The 17957-nt window shown below is 43.2% G+C and overlaps 2 protein-coding genes across 2 annotated transcripts in view; both read left to right on the plus strand.

Moving 5' to 3' along the window:
• The window catches only part of smg6 (SMG6 nonsense mediated mRNA decay factor), a 208532-nt gene that overhangs the window by 174555 nt on the left and 16020 nt on the right, over nucleotides 1–17957 (plus strand). The window lies entirely within an intron of this gene.
• ovca2 (OVCA2 serine hydrolase domain containing) lies at nucleotides 1418–3025 on the plus strand. The gene is made up of 2 exons (XM_070843845.1): nucleotides 1418–1726; nucleotides 2201–3025. Exons 1-2 carry the CDS (start codon nucleotides 1573–1575, stop codon nucleotides 2728–2730), a joined length of 684 nt encoding a protein of 227 aa, XP_070699946.1. The 5' UTR covers nucleotides 1418–1572; the 3' UTR covers nucleotides 2731–3025.

Consider the following 17957-nt stretch of genomic DNA (forward strand, 5'->3'; position numbering starts at 1 on the left):
GTTTGCCTCCAATAACCAATTGTGAACTTTTAACCTGAGTCCTTACTGTAAGTCCTGGGTCAATAAATACATGTGATAAATACACAAAGTTGCTTTGGCTAGCTCTGGGCTCTCTGTAGCCTGAATTACAGGAAGGTTTGGAAATGCCTTATGATGTCGTCAGCTGCACTTCTCTACAGAAACCATGCAGTAGCCATGCAGTTAATCTATCATCAAAATTCAAATGGATTAGCTTTCCATCAGTCAACGAATCAATCAATTATTTGAGTATTTGACACTGTAGAGAAGAATATCTAGTGCTGAATAATTCAGACCAGTACAGAAATACACCAAAAACAGTGTATTGTCAGTATCAGACATTTAGCTGTCATGACGTGGCATAAACTCTTTAAGCCTCATGAAGCCAGCACAAGACTGCAGCATGTCATTTAGCTGGTGTGTATGAATGCAGCATCATCAGTATGAGCCATATGTTTAGCAGGCTATTAATCAGAGCTGCTGCTGAAGGTAAGCAGACCAGACAGTCTGTGATGTACAAGAAAAGAGTCTGATGTGAAGAGCTGAAGGGCAAAACTTCAAATGCTTTGAGGCGCTGCAGTCGCTGCAATTTTATCTGATGAAAATTGACTGAAGAGGAACTCAGAAAAAATATCACTGTAATAAAAGTACAAATGACCTAACTTCACTAATAAGATGTGTTTGAGTTAAATATGTTAATGTATAATCATTTAATACAGAAAATAATAAACACTTGTGCTCCATCATAGGTACTACCTCTGTAGCCAAAAATCCAACACAGATAGGCTTCAAAAACTCTTCTTCCTTCAGGCCATCAGGATGGTGAACTCTGACCTCTGTATATCCTTGACCTCATCTCACAAACTGTCCCCTGTGACTGCTTTGCACTGCCCTACTTATTTGCATTATTATTATTATTATTCATCTCACACTAGTATTTCAGCACAGCCTTTAGAGTAGGCCACTGCACATTTCACTGTACATATTGTATGTGTATGCAACAACTAGAAGTCTTGAATCCTTGAATCAAATCAGCCCCAAAGAACTAAATGAAAATAGCTTTTATCTAGTATTACATTGTTCAGCTATTCATATCAACTTTTCTTGCCTTTTTTTCTTTCTGTAGTTGCACATGCTTTGGTCAAGCACATGGAAGATACGTCAAGTGATTTTATTTCTATTTACTATATATGTTCTCCCTTAAATGCATTTTTTATTTCCACACTGGTACATTAAAAAAGAAACGTCACGTTGTTTACCAACAGGGCTTTTACTTTGAAAAGACTGAACGGAAGTACTTTTCATTAATTCCGGCTGACCTCATGAGTCCGTCAGCTGTCTCTCGAATTAGCTTAAATTTAGGTACTTTAATACCCAAATAACTCTCTCTCGCCGTTCAAATACATCACTGTGTATTTTATCTTTGCCGTTAACGACTTTTCAAATATATTTTAACGTCAATATCCTCCGAGTTATAACCGAAACCAACTTCTCTGAGCAGTGTTAGCTCAGTCAGCTAGGCTAACCCATAGACATACATGGGCTAACCTCTCCATGGCTCCTCTCCGGGTCCTCTGCATCCATGGTTACCGTCAGACCGGCGCTTCGTTCCGGGACAAAACTGGAGCTCTGCGGAAGCTGCTGAAGAAACAAGTGGAGCTGGTTTACCTGAGTGCACCGCACTGTGTGCAGCAAGCCAGCAGCGAAGGTGGGCCATCCTAAGTTACACCTGACCCCGGTCACAGCATACCGAAGGTGGATTTTAGTTTCAATAGCAGCTATGGCTTTGTAACTTAAACATTATCAAGAATGAGTTACAGCCATAGACTGTAGTTTGTGGTAACAGCTATAGCAAAATGACCCTAAATCATCAGTGATCCGACTTCCTGCTTGTATGCAAACCATTTTTACTTTCAGAATATTGTTAGTCATCACATTGAAACAGGAAACTGCACTCGGTACAGATTTAAATTTCTACAAACATATTAAGAATACAGAATATTAAAAATAGAGACAATGTAGGAAGTATATCATTATAAATATTTTCATACACTAAAGTGAATGTTGTAATAACAATAAGTATTCTAATGTATACACTTATGTAAAGATCAATTTTCACAGGATTTGAATTTGATGTAATTTAACACAGTAGAATAACCACTTTCTTCTTCTGTCCTTCCAGAAGCTCCAGACAAGGACAGTGCTCCTGGTCCTGGTCCTGGTCCCGGAGGTGACGAGGACCCCAGGGGTTGGTGGTTTTCTGACATCCAGGCTCGGAGTTTCAGCGCCCAGCAGCAGTGTGAGGAAAGCCTGGGGCTTGATGAGAGTGTGACAGTTGTGAGAGAAGCTGTGAAAGTCCGAGGTCCATTTGATGGCATCCTGGGGTTTAGTCAGGGAGCAGCTTTCGTGGCCATGCTGTGCTCCCTGCAGGAGCAAAAACTGGAGCCAGAGTTCAGCTTCCGCTTTGCCATCCTTGTCGCTGGTTTCCGCAGCGCATGTAAGGAGCACCAAAAATTCTACAGCGCTCCCCTCCAGATCCCCTCCCTGCATGTGTTTGGACTGGAGGACAGAGTCATCCCTGACAACATGAGCAGGGAGCTCCTCCCCTCCTTCCAAGACCCTCAGCTCCTGACACATCCTGGTGGCCATTTTGTTCCTGCTGCGTCTGCTCACAGACAATCCTACCAGGACTTTCTCAAGAGCTTTCAGTGAGAAACGAAAGTCACAGAAACTCAGTCAGGTGCTGAATAACCAAAGAGCACCATGAATAAGACTCAAGCACCTAACTGTGGCCAGGGAGGGTTGATTATTCAATATAAGATAAGATAAATGATTCCAGAGGCACTTTGGGGAAAAAAGGCAAGTTCTGAGTCTTTGAGACCTTTATGCTCAGGAAGCTGTTTGTTTTTCCTGTCATCTGATCAGTCCAAAGCAGGACAATGACTGCTGTCCTTCTCAGGGAAGATGTCATAAAACACAATAAATTAAGTGACAATTGTTTTTATGTATTCTGGTCCCTTTTTGTGAGCTTGGGAGTAGTGTAACTTGTGTGTAACTTGTATAAGTGTAATTCATGAGTGGTTGATTACACATGTCACACTTTTGTGAAAAGGACAAACATAGACCCAAGTTTTAAGGACATGCTTTTTCTCCCACATGGACACAGGAATTAATAATCAAATAATTGATTGTGATCATGAAGTCCTCAGCTTTCAAACGGTATTGTATTTCAGTATTTTATGAATTCCTGAAATACTGTTGAGTTTGCTGAAATAAAAATAGTCTGAGATAGTGAGATAAAGACCTCAGTATGCTTCCAGTTAAGAAAAGCTCAGACCTCAGCACACATGGCGTGCTGCCGCCCAAAGTTAACTTCATTGTAGGATTGTCTGTCTCGGAAAGTTACAAAAATCCAGCTCTGATCAAGACCAGCACTTTGTTTGAAGTGTACTGAGACCTTTAGTCAGATTGGCAGATGGGAACAGTAAGGGGATTTGTTAAATTTGTTTGGGAACTAGATAAACACCAGGAAATATCATAAATGACTCATTTGACGGGAATAAACGTAAATGGATTTTCCGTTTTTTCCAGCGGTAATCTTAATAGTGAAGCTAAAAGAGTTCTCCTCTTTAGAAACACAACACGATGCCAAGAGAGGACAGACATTTCTAAGTTCTGGGAATACTCCTCCGTGATTGTGGAAAGTTATGACAAGAATTTTACATCGGAGCCACAGTGGAAACCTTGATTTAATAAGTTTTGTTAATATTTCGCATAACATAGCTTGGCAAACTTTTTACTAGTGCATTATTATGACGGCTGTGTAACATTAGATCCTCATACTGTAACATATAGTTAATGAACAATGTCAGGATGAACATCATCATGTGGTTCCATAGTCATTTTCATCTCTATTGAATTTGCACCACAGTGTGTGAGAGTATCAGGTTATGAATAGTCGCTCAGCCATCCAGAGGCGATGTGTCTCAGTGATGGGCTTCGGCGCTATGGGAAGGTGTTTGCGGGTTATGTCGACAGGTTCATGCACACAGTGAAACGCACAGGGTTCAAGGACATGTTGTTCCTTTGTAGCTGAGGCATGTCTACGTCAGACTGCACTCATTCGATTGTTTCCAGATGTGTGCTCTCTCCTCTACCTCTCTCCCCTTCCTTTCTGCTTTCATCTCCCACCGGCCTCTCCCTCGCTTCGAACTCTCCTCAACATCCTGTGTGTCATCAGCTTTGGGCGCAACGTATGCCATCACATGTCTGCTACGTTTATGACATGGACAAAAATAGTTTTCTTTGTCTGGATGTCTCAAAATCCGCTCTCCATCCAAAAACTGCAGACGACCGCGTGCTGTGTGGGTTATTATTTGCATCGGTGAGATGAAATTTCACAGTGAAACAGCTTATATTCATTATCAAATTCCTCTCTTGTAAACACACACTATGACTTCCCTAATCTGTCTTAATGTTTACAACACGTCACCTGTTTCAGCAGCACACACTTATAGCGTATATATCATGGCTGTACGGCCTCATTCCACCATCATAGGCTTCATCTCCGTGCTCTCCTGTGCTCCCCTGTGGCCCTTGTGTCCCTCCAAGACCTCACAGCAGACACACACACACACGTTCATACACATGGTTTTGATAACAAGTAGAGAAGAATGGAGAGAGTGAGCGAGCGAGGAAAACAGTAAAAGAAAAACACAGAGGGTCACTCTTGCCAGTAAGTTTTACAACAGAGCCGTGACTCTCTCCTCAGGAATCCGTTCCCCCTGTTGCACAACAACCGGGAAATAATGGAATGAGAGACAGAGACAGATGAGGGTGGAGTTATCCACTCCCTACCTCCCTTCCTCCCTGCCTCCCCCTCTCCCTCTCCCACTCTGCCTCTCTCTCTGGCTGTTGCGGTTAAAAAGGGAGAGTAAGGGCACGCTTAAGTTTTCGTCGCGATTGACGGATCACTTTTTCCTCCTTCCCCCAGAGGAGTGTGGGGAATGGGGCAGGGGGCAGAGGGGTGTGTCAGAGCACAGATGGGCTCTATTTTGATTATGGAGCGTTTGTTGTTAAGGGAGACGGAAGGAGAGGAGTGGCCACGTGGTGGTGTGTCTATATAAGACTTGCACTTCAACTCCAAAGAGCCCGGTCATCCCATGGCCCAGGCTCGTCCAGACTCTCACAAAGTTGACCAACTCTGCCTACAGCTTCCACTACTGACAGCTCTCACTGGAATATCCTGTGATTACGAGAAATTCATCGAAGGACTTGAGATGGTATTACCTGACCCACAACTTTTGGATTTACATGTATTTTTTTGCAACTAGTCACTATAATTTTTACTTTATTTTTTCATCATCATAATCTACAATGTTTTGATCTCAACAAAGAGAAGATGCTGACAGCAGAAGGACTGTTTTGCGTAGTTTTGGATTTCTAACCAGATTTTTCACACCTCTGTGAAAAGAAGGATATTGAATTGATAGAAATATCGATTAATTTAAGTCTAGCATGTATGCATGTGTTTGTGTGTATGCTTGCACCATTAAATTGGTGATGGTGGATGTGATGTAACGTCATGTTGGATGTTTTCCAGAGTTATGGCCTGTATCTATCACACACTATCACATGGGATTTAGCCATGCCTCTCTGCTTCCTTTGTTTGTGTGTGTGTGTGTGTTAGAGATGGGGGGGGGGGGGGGGGGGGGGGGGGGTGATTGGATTTGGTGTGTTTGTCTGTGACTAGGTGTGCATGTGCGCCTGCATAGTTTGCATAAAAAAAATAAAGAAAGATAGTAACCTCATGATGCAAGAGCTGGTTAGGTGTGCAGTGTGTCTGACGTGTGTGATGTGTGCCGACACATGAAGGAGGGAACAGGGGGAGTATACTTAGAGTTGTCAGTTGAATTGCTATTTAAAGAACAGAAAAGGCAGAGAAAGTGAGTTGATGTCAGCTAATGGCATGAAACTACACAGTGAAGCATCTATACTGCAGTATTAGAGTGATATCTAGGCCCAAACAGCAGACGGTGGATGATCGCGCGTCTGTGTGTGTGTGTGTATGTGTGTGTGTGGGTGTGTGTCTGCATATTTCTTCCTCCATATGGGTGTGATTTGGTCATTTGTTGTTCCATGGTTGCATACTCACACACTTCTGGTTTTCTTCTACTTTGTGGGTTTTTTGTTTGTGTGGACAAAGTGTTCTTTGGCTTGTGCCAAAACTTGTCCGGATTTTGCCTCCATCCTGTCATCATACGTAGCATTCTCTCCATCTATCCCTCGCACTGATTGAAGATGTACGGCATTTTGTCTTTGATGGCTTGATTATCTTGTCACCTGGAAAAAAAACTTCCTGTTAACAGCCACATATTTGATCTCCTGCAATATCCTGTCTGATATCCAGGTACTCAATCTGTCCAACGTGCTTGTATTCGGTTCACACTGTCACTGCTACATGTGAAATATGCTCAGGGCTTGTGCCGATTGTTGACTGAGGTGGTACAGAGGTGAACTGAGGACACAGCTGAGGCCGTCTGAAGTTAGGGCAGCGGCCGTTTGATGTATGATGTCATCTGCAGTCTGCTTGTGTGCTTTACTGGACTGTTTTAGAGGCCGTGGCTAGGCCCTGGCAAGGAGAGCTGTGGTTTGGCTGTCCTTACAGGTGCCTTACTGACACTACTGGGGTAAATATTAGTCATCATGACTATGGAGGAGGACTGTGGTAGAGTCTGGACAAGAGAGAGAGAGAGAGAGGGAGAGAGGGAGAGAGAGAGAGGGAGAGAGGCATGTCTTGGCTCTCACATTCAAAAAATGTGAACACTTGCGCAATCTTGTTTGGTTTCAGAGAATTATTTAAGAGCTTTGGGGAGTGAAAGAGGGGCATTACCACAATGTCATCAAGAGTGTTTGCTGTGCATGTGAAGGTCTGATATTTGTAGAGGAGTGCTAGACAGAACGTGAGGACACTTTTGGAAGAATCAAAACTAAATGAACAACATTGATCAAAATGGCGACTTAAGTAATGACCATAATAAAAGTCATAATGCTTGATATGCGCTCAGTTATGCCAGACTTTCTCATTGCTTGATATGTAGATATGATCTATGACTGAGTATATATTTGATATTAAAACAGGTTACAGGTTTCATCATTTAAAATAACACATATACATTTGACATACATAAAAACGTACATATACATTTTACATACATATTTACATATAAACTCATTTTTAGCCAATCTGTTCTATATTATACAATTAAACTGGCAAGATTGTGAAATCCAATGATAATGATAAACAATAGGCCTCTATAGCAGTTGTAACCTGTGTGTTACTTTACTTCTCGGCCCTGAACAGTAAGAGTTTATGTGCTGTTGGTTATCTGTCAGCACATGAGCTTTTACGGTGCAGGGAGGTAGAGGACTAACAACTGTTCATCCATCTTCTCTTTCTTTTCTTATCCTTTCTTTTCCTTTGCTCCCTTTTCTTCGTGCTGCCATTTTAAAAGTTCAGGGACAAAGAAAACGATGTGGCAGAAATATGATGGTCGAGGATGCAGTGAAGAGAAAGAGAGTTTTCGCTCCATAAACTTCTGTAAATCTTCGGTTAGTATGCTTCGTGATAAGTAGTGACACAGTTATGTAGTTCGACTTTTCTACCTCCGAAATGATTCACAAAACACTGGCAAATGTTTTTAAATATTTTTATTAAATCAGGCACAGGTTTAGCTCCAAAATGTTTCAGCTGAGAAAATGTTTAGAATGTCTGTATAAGCACATGACAGAGACAAGTCCTGACCTATAGAGGGCAGAGTAAGTCTGGATATTATGGAGCAGTGCTTGAGGAAGAGTGAACCAAGGACTGCTCCATCATTTGTGTGTGTGTGTGTGTGTGTGTGTGTGTGTGTGTGTGTGTGTGTGTGTGTGTGTGTGTTGTAAGCATACCGTACATGTGTATATACGTGTGTGCATGCGTACATGTGGGTTAGCCCACCTGTGTAGGACCCAGTGTGAGGTTTGTGTCTGCCTGCAGGTTACAGCGCTGCCTACTGGGAATTCCTGGCTGTGCTGCTTTGAAGTGAGGCTGCTCATATCTGATAAACAGAGAGAACAGGTGTTGACGCCGGCTGACTCATCTGTTCAGCATGTGCTCTTTGCATTCATTACTGTACTCACTATTCAAACCATAAAGAAGCACATTATACCCAATAAAGTGCTATATATATGTGTCATTGCTTACTTTGTTTGGTGTGTCTGATTAATTACATTATGCATATTATTGTGTTATATGACATTAAATTACAATACTACATATAAAATAAAAAAGACAATAATTTTAGTAACTTATAAGGGGACATTTGAAGAAGTTATACTGACAATTCTGCACCTCCAGACAGAAGTGTAAACAGAAGAGTGAGTGACCTGTGACCTACTTTCTGAATAAGGAGATTTTCAACAGATAAATCAAATGCACGCTTAATTATCGGCCACAACTTAACTTTTGTTTTCTTTCTTTGTCCTCTCCTGATGTCACCTGCCCCTAACGACCATGGCTGTAGACTGTTACCGTGGTGCTGTTGCTAGAGTAACAATCTAAAGCCACGGTCGCCATGGAGACAGCAGGGTGGAGGAGGAGCTGGAGTTGGCATGGTAACTGGAAACTGCAAGGTCTCATTGGTCTGAGTAAGGATATTACGCACTTACATGGTGTAGGACTCCCCCAATGCAAGCCCACACAGGTTTCCTTTCTGAGCAGGAGAAAAGAGACAAAAGAGACACACACAGAGAAATCTCTAACATTCAGAGAGAACTTCAGCCACTAAATCAATCATTTTAAAAGTACTGAACAGTATTTCCATGGTGTTTTTTTCCCCTCTAAGTTGACATCACTATGGCATGGCCTCTGCATGTCCGTGTTGTCTTCAGTGTGATGTTTGGTGCATCGCCAGGCTTCAGTAGCCATGACTGTAGACTGTTACTGTACTGTGACACTGTATAAGCAGTAAGCAGTCTAAAGCCAAGGTGCTGATGCTCTGGCCAAGTTAGGAGGATGGGGAAGAGATGGTAAGAAGGATAAACACTCCCATTGTGGAAACCTGCATCATCAAATAGAGGAGAGGATACAGGTGTGACATCACCGAACTCAAACATGACACAATTCCAAGAGGTGGGTGCTGATCAATACAGTCCTTGTTAACCAGGGCATCCAACTGACCTAAATATCTATCATCTGAAGGCAATTCTGCTACAACTTTAACCATCATTGTAACACTCATCAGGTAGGGCTTTAGGCGTAATAGCACATCTGTATTATTTCTAATCCTGTGTAGTTTCTTTAAAACAACATGTTGCTGACTCAGGCTTGAAGAGAAGGCTAGTTTTTACTGCTATGCTCTATGTTGTAGTACAACATAAAACAAATACACATCAGTTGAGGGGCTTTGTTCTTTTGAAAACATTGCAAAATGTCCAGTTGGCAGTCCTGTGCTACTTTGAAGTGATTGCAATGCAATTTGTCTTAATCCCAGTCTCTTACCATCTACTCGGGGACTGATTTACTCCCATGGGGCCTTGGGAATTTAACTCTGTAGCAGGACCAAGGCTCAGGAACAGTGTATCAATAACATCCGGGAGGCAACAATTACAAAAATTTACTTTTTTTACAGATGATACCATTATTTCTACATCTGTCCAGAAATTCTTCTTTATCAACCAACCAACCAAGCGATTAATTAATCCGTTAAGCATTCTTCTCATCAGCCAATCAATCAGTCAAGCAAAGGTAAAAAATGAAAAACTGTTAGGTGTCAAAGTTTGTAATGAAATAATAAAATATCCACAAATGTTCTCGGTCATCCAACTCCTGTTTTTATCTAAGAGCCAAGAAAACCTTATAAACCTTTATTTTTAAAAAATGTTGGCACGGTTGATGTTAGGCATCATCCACCCACTTCTTTTCCTGCCTCTGACCTACTTAGTGTTTGTATGCAAGAGATAGAGTGAGGGAGCACGGAGTGAGTGAGGCAGAGGGACAACAAGAGAGGAGAGAGAGAGAGAGAGAGAGAGAGAGAGAGAGAGAGATCAAGTACTGTATATAAAACACATTGTCACGTATCTGGAGGAAACTAAGAGCTTTTTAATAGTGTATACAAATGATTTAATTTGGAGGTTTCCATAAGATTGGGAATATATTGAATATTTGGGTGGTTCGTGCATTGGCTACCATATCTTCAACAATCCCCAAACAAGTTATTTCTGAAAAAGAAATTCACAGTATTGATCACTGACTAATTTACTAACACCTGAAACAACCTTAAAAACTGAAAACCAACTTTCTCACCATCAGCACCCTTAACCCTTTAACGTCCTCACCAAGAAAAAAGCAATGAAAAAATGTATTCTTTATATATTTTATTTCCTTGGGGCACTAATTACAAAAATCAATGTTTTTTTAAGAACAGACCCCACATTTTTTTTTTAAATATTGGCCTCTACCAAACGGTTGAGATGTCGTAGGTAAAACGTGTTTTCAATAAGATATAGTGAGTCAAAATGTGCTCTACCATATGGTTGAGCAGAAGGTTAAAGGGTTAAGCTGTTGTGTTTTTGGCCCTTTAACCTGTTTATCTACCTGATTAGATCTCACTACACAGGCAATCATGGTACAGTATACTACAGATGACTAACAGCATTCAAACAGCTAACCCTGTATGAACTACAAATATTACAAACAACAACAGCCAATCAAATATGTCCTGTAAGAAAAATCTTACTCTAAAGCAATCCGTTTTTTTACTTTTTTGAGGGCTGTTTCTCTCTCAAAATGAATTTCATCCCTCATTAGAATCATTTACTGACAAGGACACATCTTGTTTGAATAGATGTGAATAGTCTGTTGTTGCTGAGGGTGTCTCTGCAACAGGTTCCCTTTCATCTGTTTCAGCACCACGGCGCTGGACAGCGACACAGCGGCTCTGTGGCTCTGCGCTGTCCGCGGTGCTGAACAGCCGAGAGGAAACTTCAAAGTCTCCTCTTTTTACAGCAGGTTGTAAAGAGTTGTTCTGTTACGATAACTTTAAAAATATATATGTATATACTTCTGTGTATTTACGCCATAATTATATGTTAAATCTACTCTAAAGTCTCCCACCACAGCTGTAGCGCCCCAGTTTTGTCTGACTCGGACCGCAGGCTCTGCAGTCTCTGCTCTCATTACCGAATACATGCCGGTCAGGTGACCAGCACCGTCACGAGTCTCGGTGCTGGTCACATGCCCGACGGTACGGGCGCATGACGTCACGCCGCGGACAAACCAATCAGCTCGCGGCCCATTCTGCCGCCTGGCTTATCAGAGCGCGTGGGCAGTGGTTTGGTCTGGCTCGGTTTCCATGGCACCGGGGAGAAACCGCTTCGTGCACCGTGTGCTTGACGAGCATGCGGATCCCTCCGGTGAAATACGCACGGAGTCGTAAAAGGAGTGTGTCGTCAGCTCGAGCCTGGACTCTTGTCTTTGTGTTTTACATAAAACCCTCGAAATAAAAAAACACCTCAAAGTTTACACTAAAGTTTCATGCATGTGACAGTGCGTCATATTAAGTATCCAGTATAATGAAAACTGTGGTGTTCTGGTATCACAGCATCATAATATTAGAAAGGTCGCTTTGCTTTGCTGACACATACTCAGCATTGTCAGTGTGCAACAGGAGCCACAACAACGAGTTGTGAATGAACAAGGGCTTTCATTGACTCGCTCCACCCACTCCTCCCGCGTGCTGCCGGCGCACGAGCCTCTCACAATGCGCATTCACACCCCCGCGCGCCAGAGGAATACACTGCAGTGTGCGCGCGTGTGTGTGTGCGTGCGCGCGTTGCCTTTAAAAGGGCTCTACTTGGTGACTGCGTATCATCTGCAAAGTGCGCAAGAATGACGCATGGCTGACCTCACTGGCTGACGACGTCACAGAACTGAGGCTGAAAAAAAAAAAAAGTTTAAAGGAAACGCCGGCCGGAAGTGCATGGAGGGGGGAGGAGGAGGTGGAGGTGGAGGTGGAGGAGTGGAGGGGAGGGGGGAGGCGGAGGCGGAGGCGAGGAGTGTACCGCCACACCGGAAGAAAGTGATGGCTATAATGTCATCACTATCACCGGAAACCTCCCGGTGCCACGCGCAGGGGTTGATGAGGAACACTCCCCCACCTACGCCCCCCCGACCACCCCGACACACACACACACACCGGGGCACAGGAGACGTGTGTGCGCCTCTGTGTCTGTGCACGTGTCATTGTATATTACAATGACCTACAGAGGATCCAGAGGTGCCTGAGGGGCATCCAAAGCCTCTACCTGTTTAATTCTGAACCATCTGCAACCTGAGAGACAGGTGAACGTCAGTCACCACCACATACGGGCATTTCTATAAGTATAGATATATATTATATCGTGCGTAATTGGAACAGAGTGAACCAGACAATACGATTTTTGACCGCAGTTTGTATTTTCTGAGATCAGAGATTGTCTTTTTTTCAGGTTGCAGGCTGAATGCTGCCCACATGGGAGAGAAAATGAGTCACACTGCAGCAACTTCCAACCGGAGAGTCAAGCTGAGAATAATGTCAGTCAAAGCAGGCTGTGGAGCTTCTTCAGGGGATGGCCCGTCTGATCCCCCCTCTCCCCAAAGTTACACTTCACCCATATCAGAGGTGATTTTTTTTCCCCTCACCCTCAAAGCACAAATTCTGGTCTGTAGAAATAGGAATTGAACTTACCTCAGCCAAAGTTCCCCGTGCTGCCATGGCTGCGGCTCCCTGCTGTAGAAATATGTCTGTCCTATCTCTAAACTCGCTGTCTTCATCAAGATGGAACTGTCAGCGCAAATCTGTGCCACGCTGTCTTCGCACGCAGACGCTGTCGTCCCTCTTCTCCAAAGTCGCTTCCCATACAGACCGGGCTCTCCCATCAACCGTAGGCTTTTTATAGAGATCCCGTAGTAACTAGTAGAGGGGGGGACGGAGGAGAAGGGGGAGGGAGGGAGGGACGGAGGAAGGGGGGGGGGGGAAGGAGAGCTCATTCAAAGATTCACCTACACATGTACGTGCGTATCCCACGTCATTGAACGGAGTGCAGCTATTTATAAAGGGGAGAAAAAGTATAGCCTGAATCACTGTGCAGGTCTTTAAACAGGAGGATGAAAATAGCATGTTTGTTGTCTGTGCGCTCCTAAAACTGAGATGTCAAATATTAGAAGCGGCGGCGAGGGGAAAAAAAAAAAGATCCTGTAATATAAAGACATTTAGAGTCTCTGAGGTGCTCATTAGTGAGCTGTACCGTATTTCCATCTCCCAATATTCTTATAATAGCCTATTTATTACATAATTATGTGCTGTTAGGGAAGCATGACAGATTCTCATTGTTTATTTTTCGCCAAGAAGACTCGCAGGACATGCTGTAATTTCTCCTGTCACAGGGTTTATCTGTTGCTGCGCCGATGATATTATGTTCAAGTTCACGTGGACGCTCTGAGACATCAACAACTATCGTTTGGTGCGTTTAAAATCAGTCAGACAATACAAAACAATCCTACAGCTCCACCTCTCTCTCTCTCTCTCTCTCTCTCTCTCTCTCTACGCAGTGTATTTGTTTGGAGCATATGCAAAGAGACCAATAGCTGAAAACGAGCATTTAAAGCTGACACTTATCGTCGAATATGTTCAATGGTTTTTACCAAGTGGTCATAGCGACGAGCAAATCGTGATGTTAAGATCAGGGCGATGATTCACTGCAGCTGCCTGCTTAGAGTGACTGAAAATGTTTGCTGCAGTGCACTCATGTTTTTTTTCTTGTTTTTTTTCAAATATGTATATGCATATTGATGTAATGAAAAGAAATAAAAAAAATGTATCCATCCCGTCAGAGGAGAGGGTACACCAGTCGTGCGTAAATCCATCCCGACACACATTCGGGGAGATTTGGGGGAGACCCTGGTGCGTAAAGAAGTGTGTCAGACATGCGTAGGCGTGAGCAGTGAGAGACTCCTGTAAATTAGACGCAGTTTGGACGCGGGACTTCAGCTCCCATTTGTTTTTTTTTTGGATGTTTTTTTTAAAAGGATGTTCTCCAGAGTTGAGAAAGCAGAGTCACGCCACACAAGAGTGGAAGTTGAGGATAAACTTAAATGCCCCTGCACTCCTCCAAACACAGGAGTGTAGGCCAGGTGTGGAGTATGGTCTGTCTCCCTCCACCTCCACAGGCCTCCTTTTGATGTCCCTCTTAATCACTGTGAAATTCAAAAGAAAAGTCTCTTGAATTATAATTCAACTCCCAGTTTAAACTAAAGTCCAAGCCAAAGCAGCTTCGTTTTAAAGGTGGGCGCTGCAGTCTGGAGGAAAGCTTTCTGTCAGTGCCTCACCTTTGATGCTTTATCATTTAAATGTGGCCAAATGTCACAGGTGAAGGTCTACACCAGCAAATGTAGAATAAAATCTCTTTTCATTCTAGGTGTAATATAAAATGTGTTCAAATGAATAGCCCCTTTATTTCATTCATAATGGAACCCAGTGGACACTCTTAAAAGGAAGACACACCCTAAAATCAAATTCTCATAGTTAGATTGAATGGACTCATTGAGCTGAACAGCAGGGAGATAGGCTGTAGTGATGGTGTGCTGTTTGAGCTCGCCCTCCCTCGTTGCTAATCCTTCCTCTCCCTTTCTCTGTTTCTCAAGGGTAGTGAGGTCACTTGAATTTGGCAACCTCCACCTGTGACGACACTGCCAGGACTCCAAAACCAAAGAATCCAGAGTTTCCCGATCTCCAAGACACCAGGTAAAAATCCAGTAGTCTCTGTTCATTCACTTTGTTTTTCCTCAGACGTTTCAGCTTCATCCCGTGGCATTTCTTCAGTGAATAGAAGTCGCTCAGGAGTCAAAGTCATCGACCAGGTGTCAATGGATGGCTGGGAAAAGATGAAGGAGGCTTTTCATATCCAACACCAGAGATCATCCCCCCCATATACCATCACCTGTTGCCACGGGATCGAAGTTAAGACATGTGATGACACCTGAGAGTGTTACATTCACAGTGGAGGATCACCTGATATGATCAAAAGCTAAACCTTGAGAATATTCTTTATATTCCTGAGGAGTGGGGACATTTTATGATTTCGGGAAACTTTATAATCAAATAAAAGAGGAGTCGTTTCTCAGTCAAAAGCTGGAGACCACATGGTTTGTCTTCAATGAAATATTAGTGGAAACGCACAACTAACTGCATGTGGAGGAAGTTGTCTGTGTTTCTAGAAGATTCTGGATGGAAAATAATTTCAAGTTAAACACATGGGGCATCATGGTGACTTAGTGCTGTAGGTGCATATTATATAAATGTAATGTCCCCTGTTTGTTTCTCTCCGGACACTTTTGCTGCATGTCAGACCTCTCTCTCTCTCTTCAATTGTTTTTTGTCTGTATCATAAGACAGACAACATTAAGACACATGATCTTCTATGGATAGTTCCAACCATTTAGGGAGTTTGTTTCCTTCGTATGAATTGTCACACAACTCAGTGACACCCAAACCCCCAAATTTGTGTTCTATTTTTCTTCCTCTTTTACAGTAAACTCGCATTAGAAATCATTGCGGAAGAGGAATCTCTCATCCTTGGGCCCCAAAACTGAAGAATCTCCACCGACTGCAACCCAACAGCAGCATGAATGTGCTGACGTGAGGTGGAGGCTGAGCATTGTGTGTACACAAGCATACACAATCCAATTTCCTCATACTACACCCCACATGAATATGCAAGCAGGGGGGAGATGAATGACTGTAATAGTGTGAATGAAGTAGTTCCCCACTTACTCCCTCCTTAATCTTACACTCCCTCTTATTATTGGCCCCAAAGTGCCATGAACACACACACACACACACACACAGGAAGCAGAGAGGCTGATACAATATCATGTACAGTATCATCTGATCTTTTCAACATTCTTAATCCCACCGTGATGATTCTGGATTATGTATTCAGTTTGTAAACATTAACCATTTCCTTCAGATCAGCACACGGGCCGTCCGCCTTGAACTCATCTTCAACATTCAACTTGTATCTCAAAGATTGACTGTGAATCAACATGGAGATTATTTCCTGTTCAAATCTCTTATCTGTCTGTCATGCCCAGTTGTTGGCTCTCTTTTTATCTCCTCATCTGTATTCCAAACAGAGAATGCAGTCAGATAAGAGAGAAAAAAAAAAAAAAACTCATCCCTCCCATACGCTCTTCTCTCTCCTCACAGCCGCCTACCTTGCCTTCCCACCTCCCCTTCTCCCATTCTGACTCATACTGAAATCCCAGTGAGCCTCCTCTCTCTCCCCCCCACCCCTCCGCTCTCATTTGTGTTTTCTCTCCCTTTGATTGCCAAGCTGGCTCGAACGCAATGAGCAGGGCAGGAGAGAATGAGCAAATGAAAAAGATAGGGAGGGAGAGAGGAGCGGAGGGATGGAGACGGGGAGTGAGAGGAGGAGGAGGAGGAGGAGGAGGAGGAGGAGGAGGAAGACTGTGCTGCCAAACGTGCCCGTAATGAGGATTCTGTCAAAGGAGCGCTGAGGAGGAGGAGGAATGTGTATTTGTATGTGTGTGCATGTGTGGTGGTGGTGTGTGTCAGAGTGAGATGGAGGTTTGGAAAGAGTGGGTGTACATTAGTGAAACCCCTCTCGCCCCCACGTCGGTCCCTCCACTGTCTCTGTGCTCTTCTTGCCTACAAGATTTGTGAGATCGCAAACCCACACTCACGCACAGCAGCAACTCCATATCCACCCACACACACACACACACACACACACGCACGTCTGAGCAAGAACAGATATTGTGAACCCATATCTCCTCAGAAACTTTGAATGTGTGTATGTCTGTGTGTGTATTTGTGCATATGTGCGTGTGTGTGTGCTTTAATGCCCTGTGATGAAGGGGGAGGGCGAAACATGTGTGTAACGGCGCATGTACTTCCTCAGTGACATGTGTTCCTCAGTCACTGGGGCCAATTAAACGGCTCCAGCAAAATCAAGTTACCTGAGATGGCATGACAAGATTATTAGCATGATTTCATTACTTTTACAGAGCATCTGTGGCAAAGGATGCGTAGATGGGCCGTCCTTTCACAAAGTCATATGTCGTCTCTTCTCATCTGCTGAAACTCCAACAGTGACTCACACAAAACTTCACAACATTATGCCAAAGTCATATGCTGAATGTAATTAACGTGCAATGCCAGCTGTATGTGTGCATGTGTGTGTGTGTGTGTGTGTGTGTGTGTGTGCGTGTGTGTGTGTGTGTGTGTACATGTACTGCGTGGGCAGTCATTTGTGCATGTGCGCATGTCTTGGAGGGAGGTGTTGGTGTTAGAGTGAGTGAGTGCATCTGTGTTTGCACGAGTTCAGATAGGGATCATTGGGATAGTGATCTGCACTGAAAATTGTTCAGTGCAGATCACCAGGAATATTTCAAGCAGCATTTGTCTCCGTGTTTGTGTGCCAAAGCCCACGACATGCCCTAATATCATGTATATTTACGTATATATCTAGCCTATGGTGACATTGAGGCAGGAGTTTCCATGAATTATCTCAAGAGTTGATTCCTTAAAGCTCCCTGACCTGCATGTCGTGATAAACACATGTTGTGCAGTCGTGGATAGATGGATTCAAAAACATTCATTTATACAGTCATTTATAACATAACAGTCAAAAGTCTGTAGAATAGTTTGTTCCAGTTTATTTGACTCCAGGTAAAGGCACCATAATACTAGAGGCTTCTCTTGATTACAGCATTCTTGTCTGCAGCCCAGCATTGTTCAAATTCACAAAACTGGGATATTAGTATTTGATGGAAAAATTTCGCCATTAAAAAACATTTTGAATATTTTACTCAGCTTCCAATGAAGACACTGGCAGAT

The sequence above is a fragment of the Pempheris klunzingeri genome, chromosome 14 (genome assembly GCF_042242105.1).
Source record: "Pempheris klunzingeri isolate RE-2024b chromosome 14, fPemKlu1.hap1, whole genome shotgun sequence".
Lineage (NCBI taxonomy): Eukaryota > Metazoa > Chordata > Actinopteri > Acropomatiformes > Pempheridae > Pempheris > Pempheris klunzingeri.

Bases quoted from the DNA above. Each gene is read 5' to 3' on its own strand.
- ovca2 (XM_070843845.1), top strand. From the start codon at position 1,573: ATGGCTCCTCTCCGGGTCCTCTGCATCCATGGTTACCGTCAGACCGGC. The intron at 1,727-2,200 runs GTGGGCCATCCT...CTGTCCTTCCAG, and splicing joins GCAGCAAGCCAGCAGCGAAG to AAGCTCCAGACAAGGACAGT.